The sequence below is a fragment of the Aulonocara stuartgranti genome, assembly GCF_965226115.1.
Source record: "Aulonocara stuartgranti genome assembly, chromosome: 6".
NCBI classification, from domain to species: domain Eukaryota; kingdom Metazoa; phylum Chordata; class Actinopteri; order Cichliformes; family Cichlidae; genus Aulonocara; species Aulonocara stuartgranti.
The window spans coordinates 9,422,921-9,435,398 of record NC_138944.1 but is presented as its reverse complement, the minus strand read 5'-3'; the positions used below and the strand labels follow the sequence as shown (position 1 = coordinate 9,435,398).

The following is a 12,478-nucleotide window of genomic DNA, read 5'->3' as shown; positions in this document are numbered from 1 at the left end:
TACGTTTTTCTTGGCGGGAGCAGAACACAGCAAACTTGCCAGACCACTAGTGGAAACCTATATTTACATACATACAGGGAGTTGTGTCAGTCATCTCATGTAATTTTAAATATTCAAGTAACATATCCCAGGTAACATTTATTAAGCCAGTGCCATTATATCAGCCACTTTTCCCCCAACAAGTTTTAAACCTAATTTCTACTTTTTTACAGAAGTTTTTTCAGGGCAGTTCACTCACAAAGCACTTATAAAATCACAAACTAAAAAAGCCAAGTTAAAAACTCATCCTAAATGTTTTTTCTTTAATTTATCATTCATATTCACAGTTATTACAATGATAATGTGTCGAGGCTGTCAAAATTAATTAAACATGCACAACTTTCCTCACAAAAAAAGCACTGACCTTCTCTTGTTGGTTTCGGCTCAAATAAGTTGACTATAAGTTAACAAAGACAGAAGCTAAAATTTTGGGAGACAATCAGCATGAGCTATAACCCCAAGACATTCAAAAAAGTAAATAATAAACTATACTTTTGTGTCATCCCCTAAACCTAAAATAGAAACTTTGACTGTGAGTGATGTACAGTGGCTTTAAAATAAAAAGAAACCCTCGATATGGGACTCAAGGTTTCCTTTGCCTCTTAATCAAATTTTCTTTAAATGACTCGTGGGTGAACTAATCTGGGGTCACACAGTCACGTGCACTATACTGATAAGTCATTGTGTGGTCTACAAAAAAAACACTTGCTTTAATTGTCATGCATGTGGATTTCATATTAGGATGTGCAATCGCTGCTTCATATGGGGTCAAAATATGAAAGAACAAAGTGCAGAATTGGTCCAGGTGGCAAAATCACTTGTTGCAGTGTCCCGCTGGAACTAATAAGGCAGTCCATTTTCACCCTCTAAATCCCCTGCATTGGCTAAAATGACTGATTTACAACTAAGACGTTGACCAAACTCACATAATTATGTATGTATTATATTTTACTCTTGTACAGCTGTTCTGTGTGAAGGGTGCAATAGTTTCCCATCCTGTTCGCACAAAGAACATGGGCCTGCTTGTATTAAGTCTCACAGGTAAGAGTCAAAGCCAGAACTCTGCTTTGGCTCATTAGGACGATAATCAGATTTGAGGCCTGAAGTCTGTAAAACTATACTGTTAACAATATTATTCTGATTTAAAGTGTAGTTATCAAGGCTGATTTGCCGGAGTTACCTAAATTTACTTTCACTTGCAGCATTGTGAGGGCTAAGATATACAGTAGAGATTTAGAAGGCAGTTTATGATTGTGTGTTTAGTCGGTCATTTCTCTATTTATGATTAATGCTTTATCTGCACACACAAGAGCAATAAAAAGTCAAGAAGAGGGGTTTGAAGTAACATTTGTTTCACATTTCTCTGTATTTCTCCTCACGTCTACAAATGACATTGGGCTGACTTTTTTAAGTCTGCTTAAAAATATTAATTATACTGTACACTGAAACCTTTTTTCACTGTATTTGTTTCTCCTTTATTCTCTAATGTGTTAGCTAAAAATAGGGGGTCAACTTCCTAATGTGCTTGTGATGTAAAAAAGCTGGCGACAAAGTCTCCAGAAATTATTCAACTCAAAAATATACCAAAGTTCATCTGAAGCAAACATGAAGCTTTATCAGTCCAAGTGACAAAGAAATGATATAACATTTTTTATATAAAATCCTCCTGAAATTTTGAAGGCAGGCAAAAGTTACATGACAGCAAGAATGACATATAAAAATATATCTGATTTTTTTTTTAATTAAATGAGTCCTAATTTTATTTTATATGTTAGATTGCAAGGGGTCATTCGTTCAGTTGTAGATTTTATACTTGAAAAGCTGCGTTTGAAGTTTCCCATTTTACCCATGAGACAATTATGCAACAGTGATCTTCCCTTGAAGAAAACGCTGCTGCTTTGCTGTCACAAAGAATAATTACAATATAAGTGCATGATGTAGTGTATGAAACTATCCTCTGCAAGTAGCACACATGGGCCAGGACACACTTCTCAAAATCAAACCATGATTGTGAAAAGTTGTGGAAGAGTGATTTTGAGTGAGAGAGCATTTGTATCCATGGCAAAGGCTTTAGATGTTATGTGAAAACCATTCTGTGTCATGCGTTCACATGGAATACATATTACTTACATATGTAGGATGAAAAAGTACATCGAGGTGTGTCCTGAGGGACCACCAAACAACCTCTAACCTGCAGTCAGGGAATAGGTTAATGTAACTGTAGCTTTTCTTAAGTACATGCCAAGGATTTTTTTTTTCAAGGGGACATTTCTGCTTTTAGAAAACAAAGTGCACTGACTGCAAGATCAAAACATGTGCGTGAATAAGATTAATGTGTAAGACTGTGATTAAACGCTTGGTTTAAAAGATTTTGAAGGGCCTGTTTTTATTAGATTTCTGTAGATCAGGTCTACCAATTTACCCGCAAATAAGCCGATTTTTTCGTGACAGGATCTAGTTTATATTTCATCTCATAAGGTGTTTAATTATAAAGTCAACTCATTGATGAATGCGGTGTTTATGGATTTGCAACCAAATAGTTGCAGGCTAAGTAACTTAACAAGTATTCGGTTTCAACTTGGCTCCAGGCTGAACGCTCCGCCTGCTCTCACCGAGGATATTGACTTTCCCGCAAGTTAAAGTATTTAAATGTAGAGGGAGACAGATGCTGTATGCGGACTGGAGGCAACCACAAGAAATACACGTGTGGGAGGAAGGTTGAAGCAGGAGCTTTACTATCTGCGCATCTTATAGAAAGACAGTTGTGGTGACATTGCTTGAAAACTTTAAGCAAACTGAGCGGCGCTAGTATTCGTGATATTCATTCACTAGTTTTCCTTCATATCGAATCACCTTTCTTTTTAGGAAACCCACGGTAGGCTACGCATCTTATCGCTGGTGCGTAAAGATCGGTGCGTAAAACTAAAACTCTTCACTGCGGTGGCAAAGCAAGTCAAGTGGGATTCATTCTACTTTAAATCTTCATTGTTGAACAACTGAGTGTCACAAAGAGGATTTAATGGAGGTGGTTTGGTGAAAGCGACGCTTTCTCGGGACTTTAAAGTTTGGATTAACGCTTTTAAATCGTCCATTTTTTTCCCCCTATCCTATAAGTAGAATGGAGCGTAGATGCCGTACCTGTATGGGACCCTGACAGTTTTGGATCTCTTAATTGCCACGGGTATCACTTTCTATGCGTAACAAGAGGGGGATAAAACTGAGCTGAAATCCCCTTCAGGAGCAACTTTATTTCCGAGAGCTTCCAGCAGCGAATCAGTGGAGTATTCATGAAGCAATATTTGAACTATTACAAGATGAGGCTGAGAACTTCGAGGTTAGGTTATCTGTAAGTAAAACATCTTTTTTCATGTAGCTCTCTGTGTAAATCATACATTCTGAGCAACAAGTTAAAGCTTTTAATTGATTTTGTCTTTGCCGCAGGTTACTTCAGTTCACGGCGCTTTGCTTTTACGCACAGGTAACGCACACTTTCACTTCAATAAAAAAAGACACTAACGCTGCATAAAGTTCTATAGGCTAATTAATTTGAACAAAACTTAACAGGTACCAAAGGCGCAGTGCTTAGCAGCTTATAGCCCACTCCCTCCACCTCTCCAATAGGCTGCAATAACAATGAAAACATTTTATTATGAGTGCTATGGCAATTGGCAACAATTCAAACATCTTGAAAAGCGGTAAGCTCCAGCCTAAAAGGTAATTGTTAAAACACATGTGGACGGCGAACGGCTGAAATGAGGGGAAAAGAGAAAGTCATGAAGGGGTGAAAGATCAACGGTGGTAAAAAAAAAAACAACCTACAGAGTGAAATGTCATCCACGAGGTTTCTTGAAAGCATCTCCGAAAAGACTCATAATAACCCAATTTTATTTTGGGTTTATTTAAAAATGACTAATGCTATGATGAACTGTTGGCAGGGGCCTTGGCTCAGTGACTTGACGGGCTTTTTATTTCCAGACAGGTGAAATAAATATTTTGCCTTGACGTGTTCGGGGTGTTTTTTTTCTCGACAGAACACCGTGCAGTCCCCTCCGAATTTCAAGCACCACGTTACCGAGCAGAGCCGGCTATCGGACCGGATGAGCCGCAGGCTGACCCGAACCTACCAGCTGTACAGTCGCACCAGCGGGAAACACGTCCAGGTCCTGGCCAACAAGAGGGTGAACGCCAACGGAGAAGACGGAGCGGCACACGGTTAGATACAAGTGATCGCTAAATAAGACCAGCAGGGAGGACTAAATCTTATAGTTAAAAAAACAAAAATATATTTATATATTTTGGGGATTTATTTTTAAATAGTTGCTGAATAGTCTCACTTAACCATTAACCTTTCCAAATTTACGCATGCGATAATGTATTTAGGCTCACTGTAGTTTATGCAATAAATAGGTAGTTAAACGATGCACATATGTTAATCCGTTCAGGGGAATCACTTTTTATTGTCTCTAAAATGATCGAGCGACTTTACTTCTTCAAGCCCGTGTATTATGGCCAGATCAGTCAAACCCCATGACAGTTAAAGGCCATCGTTTCTTACATTTCAGTGCCTTTAAACCTCAGGAAAACAGTAAAATACGAAACATGTTCACCTTACAAACACCGGAATTGTTTAAGTTCAATGGCGCGCAGGACGGTGTTGAAAAGCAGCATAAATTATGTCATTTTTGGCCGCCTGTGGAAAACCGTTTGAGCCAGTAGAAACAGAAGCCACAGTTGCAAAAATTGTTAGTGGCATCAGTGTTGCCATCTTTTATGTCTTGTGCAGATGAATTCTTTCTTAGTGTGTTGGTGTTGCAGAAAGTCTGTGACACCTGTTATGATGGACTTCAGCAGGGACATTTTTCTTAACATTTAACTGGAGGAAAAAAGATCTTAAACTTAAAAGGAAACATAATTTCTGTCACCAAAATTTTGGTGCGTCTAGGCATCTTTCCACCACAACCGCCACCATCCATCCACCTCTCAATGCATGATGCCTGCTACTTGGAGGCTGGTTTTATGAGGAATTTTCATTGCTTTACACTCAATGTATGACTCAGTTTACAAGGAGCGGTGAAGTCAGCATCTTCACTTTATACCTTTTCCTCTCCAGTCCTCTCCTGTGTGCACTTTTGTCTTTTAAATTTCTTTTGCCTAGACTCACATTCACAGAGAGAGCAAGAGTCAGCCATGCATACACTCTCCACACATCCTAAGTGGGTGTCACTGTTGTAACTGGCCCAAATCTGACCGTTGCTCTGTGCTCGGTGGTTGTGTCTCTGACCGCAGTATTCACTCTCTCCTTTATCCCCAGTCTGTGCTGCATCACAGCACAGCATTTACAGACATTCGAAAACAATCACGCCGTACAAAATCACTATCATTTGATGCTATTTTGGAAGGTTAGCATGCTTTGTTAAAGGTGGCTGCTGGATTACAAAAAAGGGCTTAGAGAGAATTTATGTCATCTTTAGTAGACTGGTCATGATTTTTTTTTTTAGAAGACTTTGATTTTCTTTAATGCTGATGATAAATTTTCATATTCTTTCTGCCATGCATTAAAAAAACCCAGAAAAAAGAAATGCAGAGGTCGTTTGTCTGCATGCTTGCACCGTGACCAGACTGTATCAACTCATTATACATTTGCTTTCTTTGTCTATGCAGCTAAACTGGAAGTGGAGACGGATTCTTTTGGAAGTCGCATTCGTATTAAAGGGGTGAAGACAGGATATTACATATGTATGAACAAGAAGGGGAAGTTGATCGGCAAGGTAATCTGGAAATAATAGTTCTGTGGCTGCATAAGACGACAGTGACATTGTGAAGTGTTCCTTGGAAATGTATTTTGCAGATTTCAAGCTTATGGCAATACATTGTTGAGACTCATTCAAAGCCGGAACAAATTCGGTTTTGAGAGATATTTCATTGTCTGGAAATAAAGATGGTGTTTCTGATTCCTGGAGATTGTCCAAATGTGTCTCAGCTTCTCGTGTCTTTTTCTTTCCTCAGCGGAAAGGGCGAGGCAAGGACTGCATCTTCACCGAGATTGTTCTGGAAAACAACTACACTGCACTCCAGAACGCCAAGTACGAGGGCTGGTACATGGCTTTTACACGCAAGGGCCGCCCCAGGAAGGCCTCCAAGACCAAGCAACACCAGAGGGAGGCCCACTTCATGAAGCGTCTACCCAGGGGGCACTTGCTGAGTGAGAAGAGACCGTTTGATGTTCTTCCTCTCCCTGTCCCCGCGCACCCTTTCAACAAGCGGACTAAACATTCCCACCACCAGCGCTCAGGGGGACGCTGAGGACTGAAACCACTGAGGGAGAACCGTGGATGAACCAGCACAGAAGAACCACTACAAGAGAAAACCATGTGCTTCATGCAAACTAACTTTTCCTGTCAAGTGCCAATACACTTTTTGCCTCATTTTTGGATTCGATATATAATTTTTTGTTGTTTTTTGTACTGGCTTGTATGTAAACATTGACTATCTAATCTGTTAGATTTTTTTCCAATTCAGACAAACTGTAGAACGCTTATTTTCTTATTAAATCAGGAGGCATTTAAAGTACAGGAGAGCTCAACAATAATTTCACGAATGAAAACCCTTTGTTAGAAGTTAGTCAGCTCAGCAACAAAGAATGTTTAAATGAGTATAATGAAGCTAGACACGGCAGCTATCTGTGGTTACAGCATCTGACTTTCAGCTGACATGCTATCTTGCCTTTATGAGGCCATTTTGGAGACTATGTAACCTGTTTTTTTTCTACATATATAAATATATTTTTACTGTAAAAATGTAAATTACATCAAATGATGGAAATATTTATTGTAGAGTGTATATTAAAACCACTAAAGAACGACATCACAGGCTGCTCTGGTTTTCTCTTGTGTGTTTATATTGGGATGGAAAGCTAGCGTGCGATGCTGGTATCCCCCCAAAACTGCAGTTCTCTCCACCTTCTTCTTCAAGCTGGAGACCCAGATAACTGAGAGGCAATATCTGTGACAGGCTACTGAATTCAATGTGCTCAGCAAGTGAGACTTGGGCCTGAATGGCCCAAGCTATGCATTAAAAGCGATGAGGTCAGCCCACCATTTTGGCCCAAACAAAGGTTACCACCATGTAGTTGCATTTCTCACGATCGCACACCGTAACCCTCTGATCAAATGGGCCCTTTGTGAAACCTCATATAAAAGGGCATGTTATACAATAGTGGGTTCGAATAATAACACGAGGAGGGGTCAGTTATCAAAAAGGAAGCCAGTCACACAGGGAGGGGTAAGGGGTTTTGAGGGGGGGGAGGTGGCGAGGCAGCGAAGAGGGAGTTGAGGGGTTGCAGAAAAAGCACCAGGGCTTGTGTGGCAAACTGTGGCATCAACTGAAAGAGGGGGAATGGCTGGGAATAGGCATTCGGTAATGAAAGGGAGGCAGGAAAGAAACCCTCTTCCCAGAAGCAGCTGAGCATGACCATCAGAGGCCAAATGACAGGGGAGGAAGAAGACCCTGAACAGAGCTCCCACAATGTTGGAGCTGGATGTCCAATTTGTTAGCTGTTTTGACAGTAGATGAAACTCTGAGAACAGTTAATTATTAAAGAAAATTAAGACTTCTAAATGAACGCTACTCAGCAGCAGAAACCTTCATTATGTTTAAGATAATCAGAATCAACATTTGGCACCAAGACCGAACTATCAAACGCTACGTACGAATTTATTTTTGTCATTTTGACAGTCAGGCCCCTCACAAGAATTTACAAAGCGACAGGGCCAGCTGGTTTTGAAATGTTTTCTTATATTCTTGTTCTTTCCATCTGGATGAAGACAAAGCACAATAGTGAGGGAGAGAGACCTGTGGTTTTGTCTCTGCTTTCTGCACTTGCTCTCTGGGTTTGGACAAGTGGTAAAAAATGCAAGGAATCACAGGGTTCAAACAATCTATATTTAAATGCCATTGTCTCCTTTAAACACACTACTTCTTTTGTTGTCCACTGTCTAAGTATTCCTCACCAGCCAACAATTTTTCAATTTTTCTTTAATTGAACTCGGATTAAAGAAAAAAAAATAGAGAAATACCCAACTTTAATAAACCTCATTCAGCGTACAGTATACACAAACATTTAAGTTTCTCAAAGATATAAAATCTCAGCTTCACATTCCTTCACGTTAAACAAACAAACAAACAAACAAACACAAATTTCATAGAAATTTGAAATAAAGCTCTGCAAAAACAGTTGCATCTAATTCTTACTTATGTCTACGGCACTTTGGACATAGACCACTAAGTCAGAATCGCCTTCTCTTGTAAAGGGAAATGGTAACGCAAGTTTCAGTAATGGCTTTCAGGGTGGCCCACTACATACAAGGAACATGAGGGTATTCATTTAACACAAATGGGATGTCCTCGTAACTGTGACCTCGGAACGAACAGGGATGAAGCCTTGTGTGTTTTGAGTGTTTTACAAGGACATCAATGGAAGGAGGCCGGTAGGTTATGTGACCCCCCCAACAAAACTTCTCCACAGTAGGTTTGGTAAAAAGAAGCAAAAACAGATTCTGACATTATTTTTTGTCAGCCAAAGAATTTGGGTTAAAAATTAAACCACAAAGTTTTTAAATCTACTAATAATATATTTTACTAAATATCACTGTATCAAACATAAATGGCTGGACACATTTCCAGACATATAATTCCACCAAATTAATTAAGACAATTAGACATTAAGCTAAGGGACAAGGCACAGTGAATCTTAATGAAGGGATTAAGTACAGAAGAAATAAATGAGAGCTCATACGTGACTGGAAAATGATGCTGCGAGGTTCTGCTCTAAATGCAACCCAGAATTATTCCCTGGCTCCCACAGGCAGAATTCATTGGGTTTTGCAGTCGACGTCCCCGTCAGCACTCCCCTTCAGCTTTTTCAGCTCCTTCAGTAGCTCTTGTTCAAGGGTTAAGATCTCTTTGGGTTTCTCGTACTGGACAACAGAGAAAAAATAATAATAACAGATTTTATTTATGCATATTATTGAGTGTCTTCATAAAAAAGTCTGAAAAAATTAACACACAAAGTGATTGAAGCAATTATTGTGAGCACGAAAAATAAACGTGGGAAATAAAAAAAAGAAAAGAAACAATTCTTCACTCTCATGATTGGCATATAGTGCTTAAACAATAAAGTGAAACTGTTCTTATGTCTCTTTGCAAAAGAGAGAGATACATTTTCTTTGAATGTGTGGACAAAAACATATTTTGTACATATATATTCTTTTAATAACAGTGCAGGTATACTATACTTTATCATAAACTGATGATAAAATTGCATAAAATACACACACACACACACACACACACATATACATACATACATACATACATACATACATACATACATACATATATATATATATATATATCAATTGCTGGTATGCAAAACTTACGCTAACAATTAAAGTGTTGTTGGCATGAGTGAAACTTAGCGCGGAGTTGTCTAATGGTAGCTGACTGCGGTCGAGATCAGGAATACTGAACTTCTTGTAATACCTGGGAAGACATGGGAAGGATGTCACAAAGCTGAACTGTCGGGACAAACGTATTGTAAACAGTGCCATCTATAGGGAGAATGCAGGGACTTCAATGCAACCAGTGAACAAAACAGAAATAGGTGCACAGATGTGTTCTCATGCATATTTACTTTTTGTTTGAGGTTTTGATGATGATGCATCTCTCAGAGTGATCCACTGAAACACTGAAGACATCTTTGGGGTAGGAAAGGTTGCGGATCCTCCACTGAAAGCTGGTCTTTGTGTCTTTACGCATGAATATGGGCTGCGCAAACAAAATGAAGACGAACTTCACAAATGTAAGTCAAAAGTAGAGATCTAATTAAAACGTTAACACCTACATTTGAGCTGTTCTCTTTGATCATATCAGACTCCAAAGATGCAACAGGACCTGCAAGGGGCTCCCCAACCTCCACCAGCCACAAGCCCTGAACTCCAAGCGTGCTTTTATGGCGCCATTTTCTCACTGAAATGTATCAAATGCTTTATGAGACACAAACTGATCCAATGCATGAAACTGTAGAAATTAACACCATTCAGCTGTGTATAACTCAAAACATGTGGCTTACCGAGGAGCTCATCTGTTTTTAAGTCATATTCTTCTGCCATTTCTTTTCCATCTGTGAAGAGATAGTGGATCTTCCTTTTTCCTGCACAAAAAAGAAGTCAAATTTGAGCCATATAAGCAGATATGCATCAATTGCAAAACTCTAGGCAAATACCAATGCTGCAAAACAGTTGTCCCAATAGCTGATTCAGATCTTTGTTTTTCAGTCAGTTTATTTTGTTGTTTATTCTTTATTATTTATCTCCAACTATTGTACCAGGAACACCAATATATTAAATCTAAATAAATAATTGACCTGTTTTTAAAAAAAAAATCTGCTCTTCATCACACTGATTTGTGATACTGATTTTTAGTCAAAAGAACCAATATCAACAGATACCGACATTCAGCCAACATACAGGCGAATTCCTAAGTATTAGTAAACAAATTACTCTCTACTCACTACAACAACAGAAATCATGCCAAACCCAACTAAATTAAGTCCTTACCCAGCTCTAATTTTGATCATTGTCATGATATATGTAAAATATACTCTCACTGGCCACTCCATAGGTACACCTGCCTTTCAATGTCAATATCCAATCAGTTAATCACATGGCAGCAGCTCGGTGTATTTAAGCATGTAGACATGGTCAAGATGAGTTGCTGAAGTTCAAACCTAGCTTCGCAATGAGGAAGAAAGGTGATTTAAGTGACTTCAAAAGTTGCACGGTTATCTGTGCCAGACAGGCTGATCTGAGCATTTTCACAAACTGCTGATCTACTGGGATTTTCTCACACATACATTTCTAGGGTTTAGAGAGAATCCAGAGAAAATATCCAGTGAGCAGCAGTTCTCAGCATTAAAATGGCTTGTTGATGCCTGAGGTTAGAAGAGAATAGCCAAGCAGGTCACAGTAACTCAAATGACCACTTGTTACGACCAACATATTCAGAAGAACATCTCTGAACACAGCATGTTGAAACTTGCAGAAGACCATGGTGCATGTCATTCTTGTAAGAACAAGACACTGAGGTTATAATCCATACAGACTCAGAAAAATTGGACAAGAGAGCATTGAGGTTCAGATTAGGGCAGTGTAATTCGGATAACAGAAACAGAATGTGGGTTCAAACGCATGAAAGCATAGAAGCATCGTGGTTTGTGCTGCAGGTGGTGGGGTAATGTTGTAGGGGATATTTTCCTTGTATACTTTGGGCCCTTTGGTACCAACTGAGCATCATTTAAAGGCCGACTATTGTTGCTGACCGTGTCCATCTCTTTGTAACAATACTGCATCCTCTGACGTCTGTTTCCAGCAGGATAACACATCATGTCATAAACCTCAGGTAATCTCATATTGGTTTCTTGAACGTGATAATGAGTTCACTGTACTAAAATGGCTTTTACAGTGACCAGATCTCAGTCCAGTAGACCACCTAAGGGATGTGATAGAACCTCATGGATGTGCAGTCAGCAAAACTGCACAACTGTGCGATGCTCTCATGTAAATATGGACCCAGATCTTTAAGAACTGCTTTTAGCACTTTATGTAATCTGTGGCATGAAGAATTGAGGCAGTTCTGCCAGTAAGGGGGTAAGGGGAAGTATCCGGTGTGTGTATATTTTCCTTACAAATTTAGGATCAAACCGTAATTTACAAATAAGAACAACAGGCTTAAATAGTCAAGCAGGTGAACTCACTTAAGAAAGAGAAGTAACAATGTGCGCAGTGCAAATGCCTGACTAGCTTGCCGTTGACATCTAGAGAAAAGCACATCTTTACTTTGGACATATTATCTTAATTTTTTACAATTTGGAGCCTAGCTGTTTTACTAAAAAGACACCCATTTCTTGTAATTTTAAAGCAAAAACAACCTCAATGGAGTTCAATACCACCTGTACCACCTGCTTGTTACCTACTTATATTACATGTTAGCGGTACCGCTGTGTGCGAAGTTGAGATGACTGAGTTAAAATGCTTAAAATGAAAGTAATTCTGGGGGAACGAGAAAAACAGGTCTCTGTATTAAAAACACATTTTACTTCTTGCACTTACCATCATGTATTAAAGCCGTTTTCTTTGACGATTTTAGAATATCACTCCAGCTCTGCACAGCCATGTTTCAAACAAATGTTTCTATAGAGCCACTTCCGGATTCAACCCGTAACCAAAGCAACCGCGATAAGTACATTAAGCAAATTACAAAAGTATTTATATAATAGGTAAAAAATTATCAATGAATTTACTGGAATCAATTATTTTTTTCAATCAAAACATAATATGTCACTTCAGGGATTATGATACATTTTAACAAAATTTAAATACTC

General features: G+C 38.9%; 2 protein-coding genes across 3 annotated transcripts; one reads left to right on the top strand and one right to left on the bottom strand.

Moving 5' to 3' along the window:
* Positions 1-3,121: 3,121 nt before the first annotated feature.
* Positions 3,122-6,831, top strand: fgf8b (fibroblast growth factor 8b). Its single transcript, XM_082535537.1, has 5 exons — positions 3,122-3,385; positions 3,481-3,517; positions 4,071-4,251; positions 5,701-5,807; positions 6,046-6,831. The coding sequence occupies exons 1-5, from the start codon at positions 3,327-3,329 to the stop codon at positions 6,340-6,342; spliced, it is 681 nt and encodes a 226-aa protein (XP_082391663.1). The 5' UTR covers positions 3,122-3,326; the 3' UTR covers positions 6,343-6,831.
* Positions 6,832-7,978: 1,147 nt separating this feature from the next.
* Positions 7,979-12,310, bottom strand: dpcd (deleted in primary ciliary dyskinesia homolog (mouse)). 2 transcript variants are annotated; one of them, XM_082537425.1, is made up of 6 exons: positions 12,207-12,310; positions 10,169-10,249; positions 9,941-10,065; positions 9,731-9,888; positions 9,477-9,579; positions 7,979-9,014 (listed from the first exon to the last, which is right to left on the bottom strand). In XM_082537425.1, the coding sequence occupies exons 1-6, from the start codon at positions 12,268-12,270 to the stop codon at positions 8,910-8,912; spliced, it is 636 nt and encodes a 211-aa protein (XP_082393551.1). In that variant the 5' UTR covers positions 12,271-12,310; the 3' UTR covers positions 7,979-8,909. The 2 variants fall into 2 exon arrangements, with proteins under 2 accessions (XP_082393551.1, XP_082393552.1); XM_082537426.1 differs by having other exon boundaries at positions 7,980-9,014; positions 9,731-9,864.
* Positions 12,311-12,478: the final 168 nt, after the last annotated feature.

What these genes read in the sequence shown, in the direction of transcription:
- fgf8b (XM_082535537.1), top strand. Translation starts at nt 3,327, where the DNA reads ATGAAGCAATATTTGAACTATTACAAGATGAGGCTGAGAACTTCGAGG. An exon ending in ACTTCGAGGTTAGGTTATCT is followed by an intron (nt 3,386 to 3,480) that starts GTAAGTAAAACA and finishes TCTTTGCCGCAG; the next exon opens with GTTACTTCAGTTCACGGCGC. An exon ending in AGGGGAAGTTGATCGGCAAG is followed by an intron (nt 5,808 to 6,045) that starts GTAATCTGGAAA and finishes TTCTTTCCTCAG; the next exon opens with CGGAAAGGGCGAGGCAAGGA.
- dpcd (XM_082537425.1), bottom strand. Translation starts at nt 12,270, where the DNA reads ATGGCTGTGCAGAGCTGGAGTGATATTCTAAAATCGTCAAAGAAAACG. An exon ending in AAAAACAGATGAGCTCCTCG is followed by an intron (nt 10,066 to 10,168) that starts GTAAGCCACATG and finishes GATACATTTCAG; the next exon opens with TGAGAAAATGGCGCCATAAA. An exon ending in ACAACACTTTAATTGTTAGC is followed by an intron (nt 9,015 to 9,476) that starts GTAAGTTTTGCA and finishes TCTGTTGTCCAG; the next exon opens with TACGAGAAACCCAAAGAGAT.